Source organism: Varanus komodoensis, unplaced genomic scaffold (assembly GCF_004798865.1).
Source record: "Varanus komodoensis strain SLA01 unplaced genomic scaffold, ASM479886v1 scaffold27, whole genome shotgun sequence".
NCBI classification, from domain to species: Eukaryota; Metazoa; Chordata; class Lepidosauria; order Squamata; family Varanidae; genus Varanus; species Varanus komodoensis.
This window is the reverse complement of record NW_025335701.1, coordinates 7988033-8000497: the sequence shown is the minus strand read 5'-3', so window position 1 is coordinate 8000497 and position 12465 is coordinate 7988033. Positions and strand designations below refer to the sequence as shown.

Genomic DNA, 12465 nt, shown 5'->3' with positions numbered 1-12465 from the left:
TTTGTCGGTCGGTTCATCCGTGTCCCCCCACCTCCCCCTGCATGCGCCCACGTACGTTCTCTGCTTCCCTTTTGAGCATCCTCCCGGCTGGAAGCAAACAGAGAAGGGTTTGAAACGCTGGTGCAGCGGCAGCCTCGGCCAAACCGGGTCCATCTCGGGGTGTGTTGCGGGGGGGCACCCAGAATCCGAGCTTTTCTCTTGCCTCCTGGTCGCGCATTTGGAAGTTTCCTCTGCAAAATTTCCAAGGAAAACCCCCCACCATCCTCCTTTAAGGATCCTCTTCTCCCATTGAAACCATAAGGCGCATGGCAACAGGCAGGTGATCGGTCAGTCCCGCCAGCTGGGTGATAAAACTGAACTCTTCCACTTCCTGCAGAAGAATGCAAAACAGCGCTTTGAAAGACCAAGTACGGGCTCCTCATGCTCGCACTGCATTCATATCCCGGATTTCTTTAATGCTCGCCACAGCAGAGGGCTGCAATTCTTAATGCTCTCTGGTGCTTTCCTGACTTTTGGGGCACATTTCCACATCTGGAAAAGTCGAAATGGCTTGTGCAGAAGCGGGAATGGCAGGAAAGGTTCTCCAAAGTGTGGCCCTCGAGCTCAAAGAGGTTCTTCCTGTGCTATAGGACAAGCGTGGGCGGCCAGGAGATGGCCATCGATCGGTGGATCTCTTGGGTGACCTGCAAAGATTTCTGCCCCTGAATCATTCAGGAATAGCCACAACCAAGAGCTGTGTTTTTCTATTCAATTAGACTGCTAAGATTTAAAAGGTCTGGGGGGGAACTGGAGCCATTTACTGGCTAAGAAGCTTCTGTGTATGGGCTGGAGCACCTGCGATGGCCCAGCCCCAATTCCCAGTCAGACTGTCCAGACACGTCCGGCTTTTGCACGCCTTTCACCATTCCAGAAAGGTGGAAAGGCCTTTCCCAAGACTTGAAGCTACAATCCGACGCCCACGTGGGTCCTGCTTCTTTTGCCTCCAGCCTACCCGGCAGACGCGAGGCCTCCCGATCTCGAACCACCCGAGATGTGGCTGCCGCTAGTTTCCCTGGAAAGAGGCCTGGCTCCTCCACCCGATATGCATACGGAACCCCCCTGCCCCGCTCGGCACACGCCCTGCGAATGAGGCAGCTCACCACTTTCCACTCCAGGCAGAGTCCTTCTTCTGTGGAAAGCATGTAGTCAATCCGCCTCCCGTTGCCCTTCAGCACGCCTTTCCTCCCCTTCTGGCTGGAGGCGTGGGTCTTGCTGGCGGGAAACACAAGGTACGCCTTCCGCCCTTCCTCGCTCTCCATCGTCCTGGTTCACAAACCAGACACGGGTCACTGGAGCCCCTTTCCAGTTGTTGATGTTGCTTACCTCTTTTGTATCCGGCCTCCCCACACCCCCTGCAAGGACCCGGGGTGGCCTACATGGCTCTCCTTCCATTCTATTGCCACAACGACCCTGTGAGGTAGACCAGGCTGAGAGTCAGCGGCTGGCCCAAAGCCACCAGTGGGCCTTGTGGCCGAGTGAGGACTAAACTCTGGGTTTCCCACCCCTACAACAGGCCAGAGCGGCACACCGGCTCTTCAGAGGAGATGGTTCACAAAAGTGACAGAGGGTGGGCACCCTGCGCCCAAGGAAGCCAAGTGCCGCTCCAGTCCACTGTCGGGCCTCCCAGAACGAGTGCCTGCTTGCCAGGTGAAGACTGTAACTTAACTTATTCCTCACGCGGCAAAGTGAGCACCACTTGGGCTCTGCTCCGCGCAAAGTGAGGAGATGGAGGGCACAGCATCTGCCCTGCCTTTCACTCTCCTGCCCCGCGCTCTGCTTCCCCCCACGACTTTGGCTGGGGCAGCCGATTCCACTCATCAGGGCTGCCAAGCGGCTGATCACCCCACACAATCTACACGCTACAGGCTCTGAATCACGCGTGACCTCCTCCGCTCGGCCTGGTCCTGCAAAGCGGCTGAGCCAAGAGGCGTCCGCGAGCGTCCGCAGAACCCTGGCTGTGCCAGAGGCAACTTTCCCCATCAGGCGCGGCTGCAGGAGGTGAAGGGGGGTGAGAGTCTTCGGACTAGTACAGCGGAATATACGTTGAATACATAAGTAAGAGGGCCGCTACAGGTGGGGCCAGCCTCCTCCTCCCCTCGCCGCTGCTGCCGGTGCAGGGGGAAACGCGGCCCAGCATGCCAGACGCTCTTCCGGTGCCCAGCCTTCTTTCCCACTTGCTGCTGCCAGCATCAGTGGCGGGCATGGAAGGGTGGCTCTGTTTGCACCGCACATGAGGATCGATGCCTGGTGAGCACCCCATGAATGCTGCGTGTGTTTGCCAGGAGCTCGGACCTTGCAGCGGCCCAGAGTCTGGAGAGCCCAGGCCATGGCACCTGGTGCCATGTATCATGTATTGTATCCCACACAGTACGGACACCTCATACATCCCAAGATGCTAGTGCGCACCTGCTTGCTTCTCTGCACCTACAGTGCACAAGCAGTGGTGTTGCGTATGCAGGGCTCACGGGGTCCAAGCAGCAGGACTCTGTGATGAGAAGGATGTTTACGCCATGCCTCAAATTTCCCTTTCCCCACAGAAGCTGGGGTGGTGGAATGGATTTTATCAGCGGCCATGCATCATGTGAAAGAGCAGTAGCACTTCAGATTTGACCTCTGTGCATGCAGGGGACATGGGAGCAGGGTTGCTGTTGCTGAGCTAACAGACGTGCAAGTTTACCCAGAAGCAAGTCCAGCTGGGTACACTGCAGCTTATTCCCAAACAAATCTACACAGGACTGAAGATATTAATTTGTTAATTAAGAACAATGGGCGAGTTCTTCAAATGGGACCTTGGAGCCCAGGAATATTACTTGGAATTTTTGAACACAGCACTGATGGTTGCTCCAAAATTTAGAATTGAGAGAAGGAGAGAGAGATTCCATAAAAAGGAAGAACCACGGCACTTGAAGTTTGATGGCTCCTTATCAGGAAAATTAGAAATACATGCTCATAATTGCTGTGATTGATTCCTCCTACCCAGACTTTATCAGTCTTTAAAATGTAACACCCGGTTTTAACATGTTCTGAAGTCTTGCCTTATCTCTAGAGACCTAATGAATTAATACATGTTTGCTGCTTCTGATTAATTCCATATTAAGGAATCGATAGTTATCAATTATTTCCAGATGGGCACTTTTAATTATGAAGAGGGTGGTTTGCGTTTGCTCAAAATTGAGACGGTGCTCTAATTAATAGTCTTCAATAGCCCAACTGATGGACCATTTCTCAGCCTGCTTGAGGAAACAACAGTTGAAATGTTCATTTTCCAATTTAACAAAGAGCTTTGGCTCAGATGGAGTTGACCTCTCTGGAAACACCAGCAGATTATCTCCACTTCATAACAGCAAATTAAATAAGAAGCCAGGAAAAGTGCTGAGGCGTGCTTAATACGTTTTGCAATGTATTCATTCAAAAGATGGCCACATTTTACAGCTGGTGAGGAGAAACATCTCCAGATGTCTTGACTTCATCTCCCGGTATTCCTCACCAAAGGCTTTGCTGACAGGGGCTTCTGGGAGTTGAAGTCCTAACAATTCCTTACCTCTACCCACTCCTGCCTGCCTTACTCGAAGTGGCCTTGGGGAATCCCTTTCCATGTTGACTTCCCAACCAAGGAACCCTGGCGTGCTGCAGTCATTGTCCGAGAGCCACATGCACTGTTCAGGGGGGTACTGGCCAGCCCTGGTAAGCTTTTGCTTGGCCTTATGGGAGCAGAGACCGTGTCCTACAGGGCCAGGTCTACCATAAAGCAGAATAAGATGATGGCCTCATGTGGCAGTTACTTGTGGGCGGCAGTTACACAACCTGTCCCCCCCCCCCCATATTAGCCTTAGGTGCTGTGGAGGATGGAGGATGTTACCCCGTCACAACTGTGGAAGTAAGATCCACCTGGCAGTCCAGTCAGCTTCCTGACATGGTGGGTAGGTGAGGGCTGCCATCCTGCCCTTTGCCTCAGGGAGCAAAATGTCTCAGGTCACTAACACGCCTAATATTGTACTGCAGCTGCTCTTCTCGACATTGGCTGCAAACGGTGGTTTTCCGGGCCAAGGTGAAAGCTGGCATTGGGCCAGAAGATTTTCTCTCCCTCCATAGCAGGAGAAAATGAAGAGCAGCAAGTCTGGAGGTGGGCGCAGCCGATGGCTCATAGCCTGCATCTCCTTCAGCAACTCCTTTGGTTTCACGGGTACAGGATGCCTCTTTGGTAAGGGACTGCCTGTTTTGGCTAGTTACTGGCCATGCAATAGAAGCAGCAGGAGGAAGTTATTACACAGATAAATGTTGTCCTGGAACAGGCTTTAATACCACGGATACGGAAGCTGCTGAAATGATTTACCTGCTTCGTGGCAATTAACAAATGGAAGGGGAATTGAATTCTCTTCTTTGTTCCCTTTTCCCAGCTAAAAATAATACTACAAAATTGGAAACAAACACTTGCCTGATCTAATGCAAGTTCTAACATCACTTTGGCTCCATGAGTTAGTAGCACAGAGATACCACCTTCAAATCCATATGCACTGGGCTATTTGATCCATTTTTGTTGAACCCCATGAATGATGCCTAGAAGGTGTATGCATCTCATGGGAATCCTTGTACATATATTCTTTAAAATGGGGAAACTTTTCAAATGGGCATCATGTTGGAGACCCCATTGGAAATGCTGTTTGAGGTGGCTGCAAACCCTACTTTAGAATTGTTTTTGACCTGTGACTGGTTTGGAGATTATCATAGCACTAAGAGTGGGCCAATGCCGTGCGTTCTTTTCTACTAAATTGAATGAGCACGGCAAAAAGATGTTGAAGGAGGTGTGGGTATGGCACTGTTCTGACCCGTGATAATACTTGAGTGATAGAAGAATCGATGGAGGGGGCTCTTTTGCATAAAGGCAGGGTGTTGAGTGAAAAAGACCAGTAGCAAATCCATTCTAGACTTGTAAGTGTCTTAATTAAATGGTTCTTTCATCTTCACCCTAACAGTAGCCTATTAATCAAAGCATAGGTGGAAGCACATTGTAACTAAGCAGCAACAACATGTATCGATCTTTTTAATAAGGAAACGGGTCCATGCAGTCATTCTCATTGATGTATTTAATACTGTGGTCTCTTTAACTTTATTAATAGGTTCCCAGAGGTTGGTGCTGGAAATCTAATGGAAGTCTAATTTATCGGGCTCGTTCCAGAACTATTGATGCCAATATAGACAGCATGATAAATTAGTTTTTAAATCTTAGCAAAATTTTATTATTGGAGGGTTCTGTACCGATCTATTTTAAGCCTAATCTAGTTTGTCAATGACATTAGAAATTTCATACAGGTACCTGCGTATGCTTTGCTTATTTTTTAAAGAAGTCAGTAGAGTTTTGAAGCTTCTAGGCAACGTATCAGTTCTGAGCAGACATTTTAAATGCCAATTGAATGAAGTGTCCTTGTAAGATGGAGATAAACTACCCTTTGAAAAATGTAAGGAAAAAAAGTAAATGCCACAGGGCACAAAGATTTATGTGTTTACCTCTGAGCCTTTTGGAGTACTTCTATTTTCCAACATTTAAAAAAATACAATTTTTGTAGACGTCTACTCAGAAGTAAGCCCCACTGAACTGAGGTGGGAGTTCCAGTGACTCCCAGGAAAGTCTCAGAGGATTGCATAATATTATTGTGTAAAACTTGGCTCACACAATGACACAATGTATATATTCTACATGATGTGGAGGAAAAGAAGTGAGTTCTGGGTTTCGTGCTTACCTCTCGCTCCTATAGAATGTCAGCCTTCTCCAACCTGATACTGTGCAGAAGTGTTAGACTACAATTCCCAGCATCCCCCATTAGCATGTGCTGGCTGCAGGATGGATAGAGTTGCAGCAACACAGAGCGCACCAGTCTGAGAAAGGTCGGAACATGGCTGCAAAGCCCCAAATATTACAAAGTGCTCACAAACTCAGGACCAGGGTCCCTACTCCTGTGTCCAACCAGTTAACCAGTGACATTTTCAGAGAGGTTTTCTTCTTGGAAACATCCTTGCTCTCTATTTCCTGAGCTGTATATGAAAGATATCACCACCCAGTTTTGTCACTATTTATTGCTAAACAGATTTTAGAGTAATTATTTTACTGTGAGTGTGTTAGGTTTATATCCCACCTTTTCCTTTTTTAAAGAACTCAGCGCTGCTTACATCATAAATCTCTTCCTTCTCTCATTTCATGGGAACCACTTAGAGATTGTTTAAAAATATTAAGCTATATAGAAGTATTTTGATCGATCAATCAATCAATAGCTTTCGTATAGCTTGAAGGGCCTGATCTTGTCTGATCTTGGAAACTAAGCAAGGTCAGGCCTAATCGAAATCTGGATGGGTGACTTAAATGTTGTGAACTGCCCAGAGAGCTTTGGCTATGGGTTATATAGAAATGCAATAATCAGTCGATCAATCAATGTCTCTTTCATCTTCTACTCTTTCAGTGGCAGCTCCAGACTGCCAACGCTTCCTTTATTCAGTCTTGACATGGGTTAACAGTTTGGTTCCATTTGGTGAATGGATTTCACCAAACCAAACCAAACCCGCACCAAACCTTCCAAAGAATTCTCCTTCCCACACAGCAATTCACCACTGCCAAAAGGAGTGTGATTGTGGCAGGGCTGAGGATGCCCTTTTCCTGCCGGCCTTGTCCCGACTTCAGCTCTAATTGCAGCAGTCAGTATTCCGTAGTGAATTCCCTATGTGAAAATTGTAGCATTTATATTGATCAGACAAATAACCAAGAAAGCGAGATAATACGTACTTCTGTAGGTTATCTGGAGTGCATACTTCTTCATCGTATAATCCTTCTGGGTCTAGCAAAGTTCCTGTGAAAACAGAGGGACACGTTGTCAGCTGCAGCCTTCTTCAGTTTAAGAATGGATTCGATGCTAAGCTGCACTTGTCCTGAAGCTCAGGCTTAGGGTTAGGCTTGGGCTCCCAAGCTGGCCACACCCCAATTCCTGGCTTCCCCGAGTGCTGATGGCCGATTTTTCCTGCTTTGGCCCAGTTCTTTCCTCAATCTAAATGAAAATGCCTTCCCGAAAGCTTAGATTATTTATTTATTTAAAGCTTTAAAAAACTTAATTCAACAAAAATGCTCTCTGTACAGTGTAGAACAAGGATAAAAACCATATAAAAACATGGCATAATATAAATAACTCTGATGCCACTAAGTCATCAACAAGGTCTATCAAAATTCAAGCAACATGAACAACAATTAACGAATAAATAGTCATAATAAGTGCTTGCTTGCTAGTTGCGAAGTCGCATCCAACCCATCACGATCCCATGGACAACACTCCTCCAGGCATAATAATAAGGTAAAAAGGTAAAGGTTTCCCCATGGCATTAAAGTCCAGTCATGCCTGACTATAGGGGGCGATGCTCATCTCCGTTTCCTGGCCGAGGGAGCCAGCGCTTGTCCACAGACAGTCTCCGTGGTTGTGTGGCCGGCATGACTAAACACCGAAGTGCACGGAATGCTGTTACCTGCCCACCGAAGTGGTACCTTTTTATCTACTTGCGTTTGCATGCTTTTGAGCTGCAAGGTTGGCAGGAGCAAATCAACGAGAGCTCACCCCATGTGCGGATTGGAACTGTCGACCTTTCAATCAACTAGCCCAAAATGATGGTAAATCCACAGTAATACCAATGACAATATGAATAAAAACCAGTGTAAAATCAAATAAAATTCTATTTTAAGTTAAAACATCTGGAAAATGAAAGGGATTTGACCTGGTGCTGAAAGGTATAAAGGGTTGGTACCAGGTGCAGCTTCCAGGAGAGCTGATTCCACAATCAGGGTGCCACAACCAAGAAGGCCCTTCCCCTCATGGGGACTTCCTTGCTTCTTTTAAAGGTGGCTCCTGCAGAAGGACCTCCAAAGATAATCTTAGGTTCCAGGTCAGTGTATATGGGAGGAGATGTTCCTTTAGATATCCAGGCCCTAAGCTGTTCAGGGCTTTCTTTATATGTCAGAGTAAGCGCCTTAAAGTGGCCCTGGGTTTCAGCTGGTAACCAACGGAGATGATACTGATTATGTTACTGGCAGTAAGGATTTAAGCTAAAAGAGACTGCTATTTTGGAAATTCTGGCCTCGCTCCTTTTATGTGAAAACGTCTAAAAAAGGTTCGGCATCCCTGCTACACCGCATCGCGCTGCTTACTTCTTTCAGTGATAAGGGAGCTTTTGAACAGAGATTAAGGAGAATCATGTTTGTTCCAGAAAAAAATCCAAGCTAATTTTAAACAACAGAGCCTAATTTGCATTTCCTGGGCTAATAAGCAGATCGGAACACCCTTGTCTATCACATTGCACATATCTGCACATTTTTCAGTCCTGTTCTCCATTCAGACACTGTGCAATACTTGTGTATGCTAAGCATTGTTGTACACCAAAACACTTATTTTAGGGGAAGTTGTTTACAAATTGTGTAGGTTAGGGGGAGTTGTATATATAAATCAAATCTTCATGCTTGTTTGAAAGACTGCAGGCTGATCAGAGAGTAGAAGGAATGGCCATGATTGTATATATTCAAAACAGACGCAGACCAGAAATAGATTTTTCCCTACGGAAGGCACGTATTTCCACAGTGGGAAGAACCTAAGGGTTATCCGGGATGATTAGCGCTTGCTGGTTTTATCATCTTGATTGCCCTACTTTTCTGATCTTAGATTGCCTGTATTTTTTTAAACTGCATTGTTTTATTATGTTATTTTAAATTGAATGGTACAAGTCACTTTGTGTGCTAACATTGAATTTTAAAAAAAGTAATATAAGATTATTTTAAATAAGGTGCCTAAAAGCTGGACCCTGGGCAAGTTTGAGTACTGTAGTTGTGCTGCTCTGGACAGTGAGGGCTCTCCAAGACCCAGCGTGGCTTCCCTTGTTCAGGCTGGCCGTTGGCTTTGCTCAGTAGCAAGGCCAATAAAAACCTTGCTCAGGTGAGACTTTGCCTAGGCAGCGATAGCCATTCCTGCCTCTCGGCCTTGTTCCACCCCTTCCTGTGTCCTCCCATTTCCCTAAGCTCGTATCTGTGTGAGCGACATACAAGTGAAAATCTGAACATACAGAACTTCCAGGTGTTGGTAGAAAAGTATCCAGAGGTGTACAAAGGGAAGGCAGCTCACAGAAGACCTCTGAACAAATGGGGAAGAAAGTCATTCTATTTGCACTTCAGTGTGAACTTACCCAACTTTGCACAGTTCAACTGCAGTGCAAAATAAAATTCAGTAATCAGTACTCATTTGGAATTCACATTTTTTTGAAATGGTGTTCTGCCATCAAAACCAGTGTAGGAAGATGTGTATCTTAAGGAACATATTGTTCCAAAAATTTGTGTATCAGACAAAAATATATGCAAAAATACTTGAATTAGGAGCAATGTGCACAAAAGGGCTTGTGAATTTGTGTGTCATTTTTTTTAAAAAGCCTCAGAGTTCAAGACTGGAGAACTTTTCAAGGTTCAAGATGAACCAAGCTGAAGATTGAAAGCATGAGAAAGCTACACTGGCAGAGTCCTTCATACCATCCTGATAAAGGTACTTGGGAAATCTCCTCTTAATCGCATATTAATCTCCAGAAACCTTCCCAATGGCTTGCATGCAGTCTGGTTGTTCTGTGCTGGCAGAAAATTAAAATCAGAGCAGAGGAGGAATGTGGGGAGGGACAGCCTTCCTCCAAAGGGTTACTCCGCACAGCGAGAGATCCTCTCCTGCTTCCATGCCAAATCTCCTCTCAGCATGCCAGGCCCAGTTTAAAAGTCACCACAGTGGGGTGGGAATGCCAGTCCCAGTTTTTCTGTACGCAAACCACAGTGATAGGCTTATAGATGCCCCCGCCTCGTCTCCTCTTGCAAGCAACCTAGTGAAGCTTCCACGTTTCCCCTCCTCTCCATTTTATCCTCACAACAGCCCAGTGGGGTAGGCCAGACTGAGAGTCAGTGATGGGCCCAAAGTCACCCAGACTGCTTCACAACCAAGCAGGTACCATAACCCAGGTCTGCTGAGTCCCTGTCCATGCCTTGAACCACCTTGCATTATTCCTGCTGTATTGTCATGTGCCAAAAGGAGGACGAAATGGGACATGAGTGTGTATGACGTCTGCACATGCTAATCTACACAAATGGTGTGAGTTTAGACGTTGCTCTACTTTAAATAAAAGTAGAATGCTGGAACGGGGTGGGCCTGCCCCCTGCCCAGACTCTTGGCCAGGCGCTTCCCAGCGACGCGCTCCCAGCCTTCCTGTGGGTCTGGATCATTAAGCGAGGCTTGGACGGGAGAGCCTTCAAACAGAGGGCAACCACAGGGAGGCAGCTGTCCCCTGGCACAGAGGACTGTCCTCCGCAGAGCAGGACCCAGGGCTACCCTGCAGCAGTGTGCGGGAAAGAGCAGGGCTGAAGCCAGTTGTCTGCCCCGGTTGTGCCGTCTTTCCACGGGACTGAGGATGTGGTTGAACGCCACCTGAAGATCAGACGCGCGGAGCAGGCTGCCCTGTCAGCACTTGCCCCACCCAACAAGCGCACGGTGGAGAGCGGAGCAGGGAGGAGGCACCAAAGTGGGGTGAAATGAAATCACGGGCTTGTGGGGTGCGGTGCCAGCAGTTCTTTGTGGTGACACAGCCTCCCACCCTTGCCAGAATCCCCTCCTCCCTGAGCTCGCCAGAACAGCTGGGGAGATGCATCCCCACCGAGAATTTGCCCTTGTTGTGAGACCAAACGCTGGATGGAACCTGGTCTTGAACAGGCGGCTAAGAACCGTTTCCTTTGGTAGAAGACCTGCACCCGGGGGAGTTGGAAACTGCTAGGGGGGATTTGTAAATAAGGATCTGGCCAAATTCTAGGACTCCCACTGGCTTTGGGGAGAGTTGTGAGGCCAGCCTGCCCATTGGCACAGGCAGCCCAGGTTTTGCGGCTTGCCTTGTGAAGGTTTTTCCCGCCCCGGGCCAAGTCCTGCTCTGGATACGTGTGCGGCCACGAGGCTGGAGGTTAGTGGAGCTCTTTGGGGTTAATGCTCTGGGACTTCCTGATTATCAGGCACGGTAAGATCTCCTGCTGCCCTCTTAAGGTCCCTCTCCCTCCATGCTTAGCTACAGCCCTTTTAGTCGGTTGGGGAGAGATGGGCCATTTACCTCTGCGCCATGGCAGCCATGCCATGGAGTTCCGCAGGGGTCCATTTTGTCCCCCTTGCTATTCAACATCTACATGAAACCGCTGGGAGAGGTCATCCGGAGGTGTGGGCTGCGGAATCATCAGTATGCTGATGACACCCAGCTCTACCTCTCTTTTTCAACCGATCCAGGTGAGACAGTGGCTGTCCTGAACCGGTGCCTGGCTGAGGTAATGGGCTGGATGAGGGCCAACAAACTGAAGCTCAGTCCAGACAAGATGGAGGTCCTGTTGGTGGGTGGCTCAGGCTCCGGTGTAGGTGACTTGGCCCTTGTCCTGAATGGGGTTGCACTCCCTCTAAAGACAGGGTCCGCAGCTTGGGAGTGCTCCTCGACCCAGAGCTGTCCCTGGAAGCTCAGGTGACTGCGGTGGCGAGGAGTGCTTTCCATCAGCTTTGGTTAATCCGTCAGCTGCATGGAGGAAGATTGTCTAGCAACAGTGACACATGCATTGGTTACTTCCCGATTGGATTACTGTAACACACTCTACGTGGGGCTGCCCTTGAAGACAGTCCGGATTCTTCAGATGGTGCAAAACAGAGCAGCCAGGTTGCTGACGGGGACTGGGCGTTACTCTCACTGTCCTCTACCAGCTTCACTGGCTCCCCATCGAAGTGTGGGCTCAATTCAAGGTGCTGGTTATCACCTATAAAGCCCTTAATGGCTTGGGACCTGGATACTTGAAGGAACGCCTGCTTCCATATTTGCCCTCCCACCCCTTGAGATCAGCAGCAGAGGCCCTCCTCCGGGAGAGACATCAGGAAGCAAAGTACCCAGAGGAGGGCTTTCTCTGCGGTGGTGCCCCATCTGTGGAATGCCCTTCCCAGAGAGGTCCGCTTAGAGCCGTCGTTATTTGTTTTTCGGCACCAGGCTAAGACCTTTTTATTCAAACAATATTTTAACAACATATAATATTTATAGGTTTTAATTGTGCAGCCAGGGTGTTTCCGGGTTTGTATTATATTTATTTATTTGTGTGAGCCGAGGCTATATAGCAAGAGGACGGCATACAACAACTTTAAATAATAAATAAATAACTGGGTCTTCCATGGGTTTTGGTTGCAGGGCAAGGTGCCTGAGGACGGCGTGGCCAGACACATTTCCTTTACTAAAGACCTGCTTTTGGTGGGGATAGACTGCACGCATGCAGCCCCCTGAAAATCTGGACTCTGCTCCGGGATGTGGCCAAGAGGAGTGCTGTGAACGGCTCCTCGGTCCCAGTTGGCCACTACCCCCCGTCAAGCAGGTCTC

The 12465-nt window shown here is 48.2% G+C and overlaps 1 protein-coding gene across 1 annotated transcript in view; it reads right to left on the bottom strand.

The window, feature by feature from the left end:
- Positions 1-207: 207 nt before the first annotated feature.
- The window catches only part of SMPD3 (sphingomyelin phosphodiesterase 3), a 42861-nt gene continuing 30603 nt past the window's right edge, over positions 208-12465 (bottom strand). Inside the window, exons 5-7 of the mRNA XM_044434148.1 lie at positions 6812-6875; positions 1140-1302; positions 208-370 (exon numbers count right to left, since the gene is read on the bottom strand). Of these exons, the coding sequence (XP_044290083.1) occupies positions 269-370; positions 1140-1302; positions 6812-6875 (329 nt within the window). The 3' untranslated portion in view covers positions 208-268. The remainder of the gene's footprint in view (positions 371-1139; positions 1303-6811; positions 6876-12465) is intronic.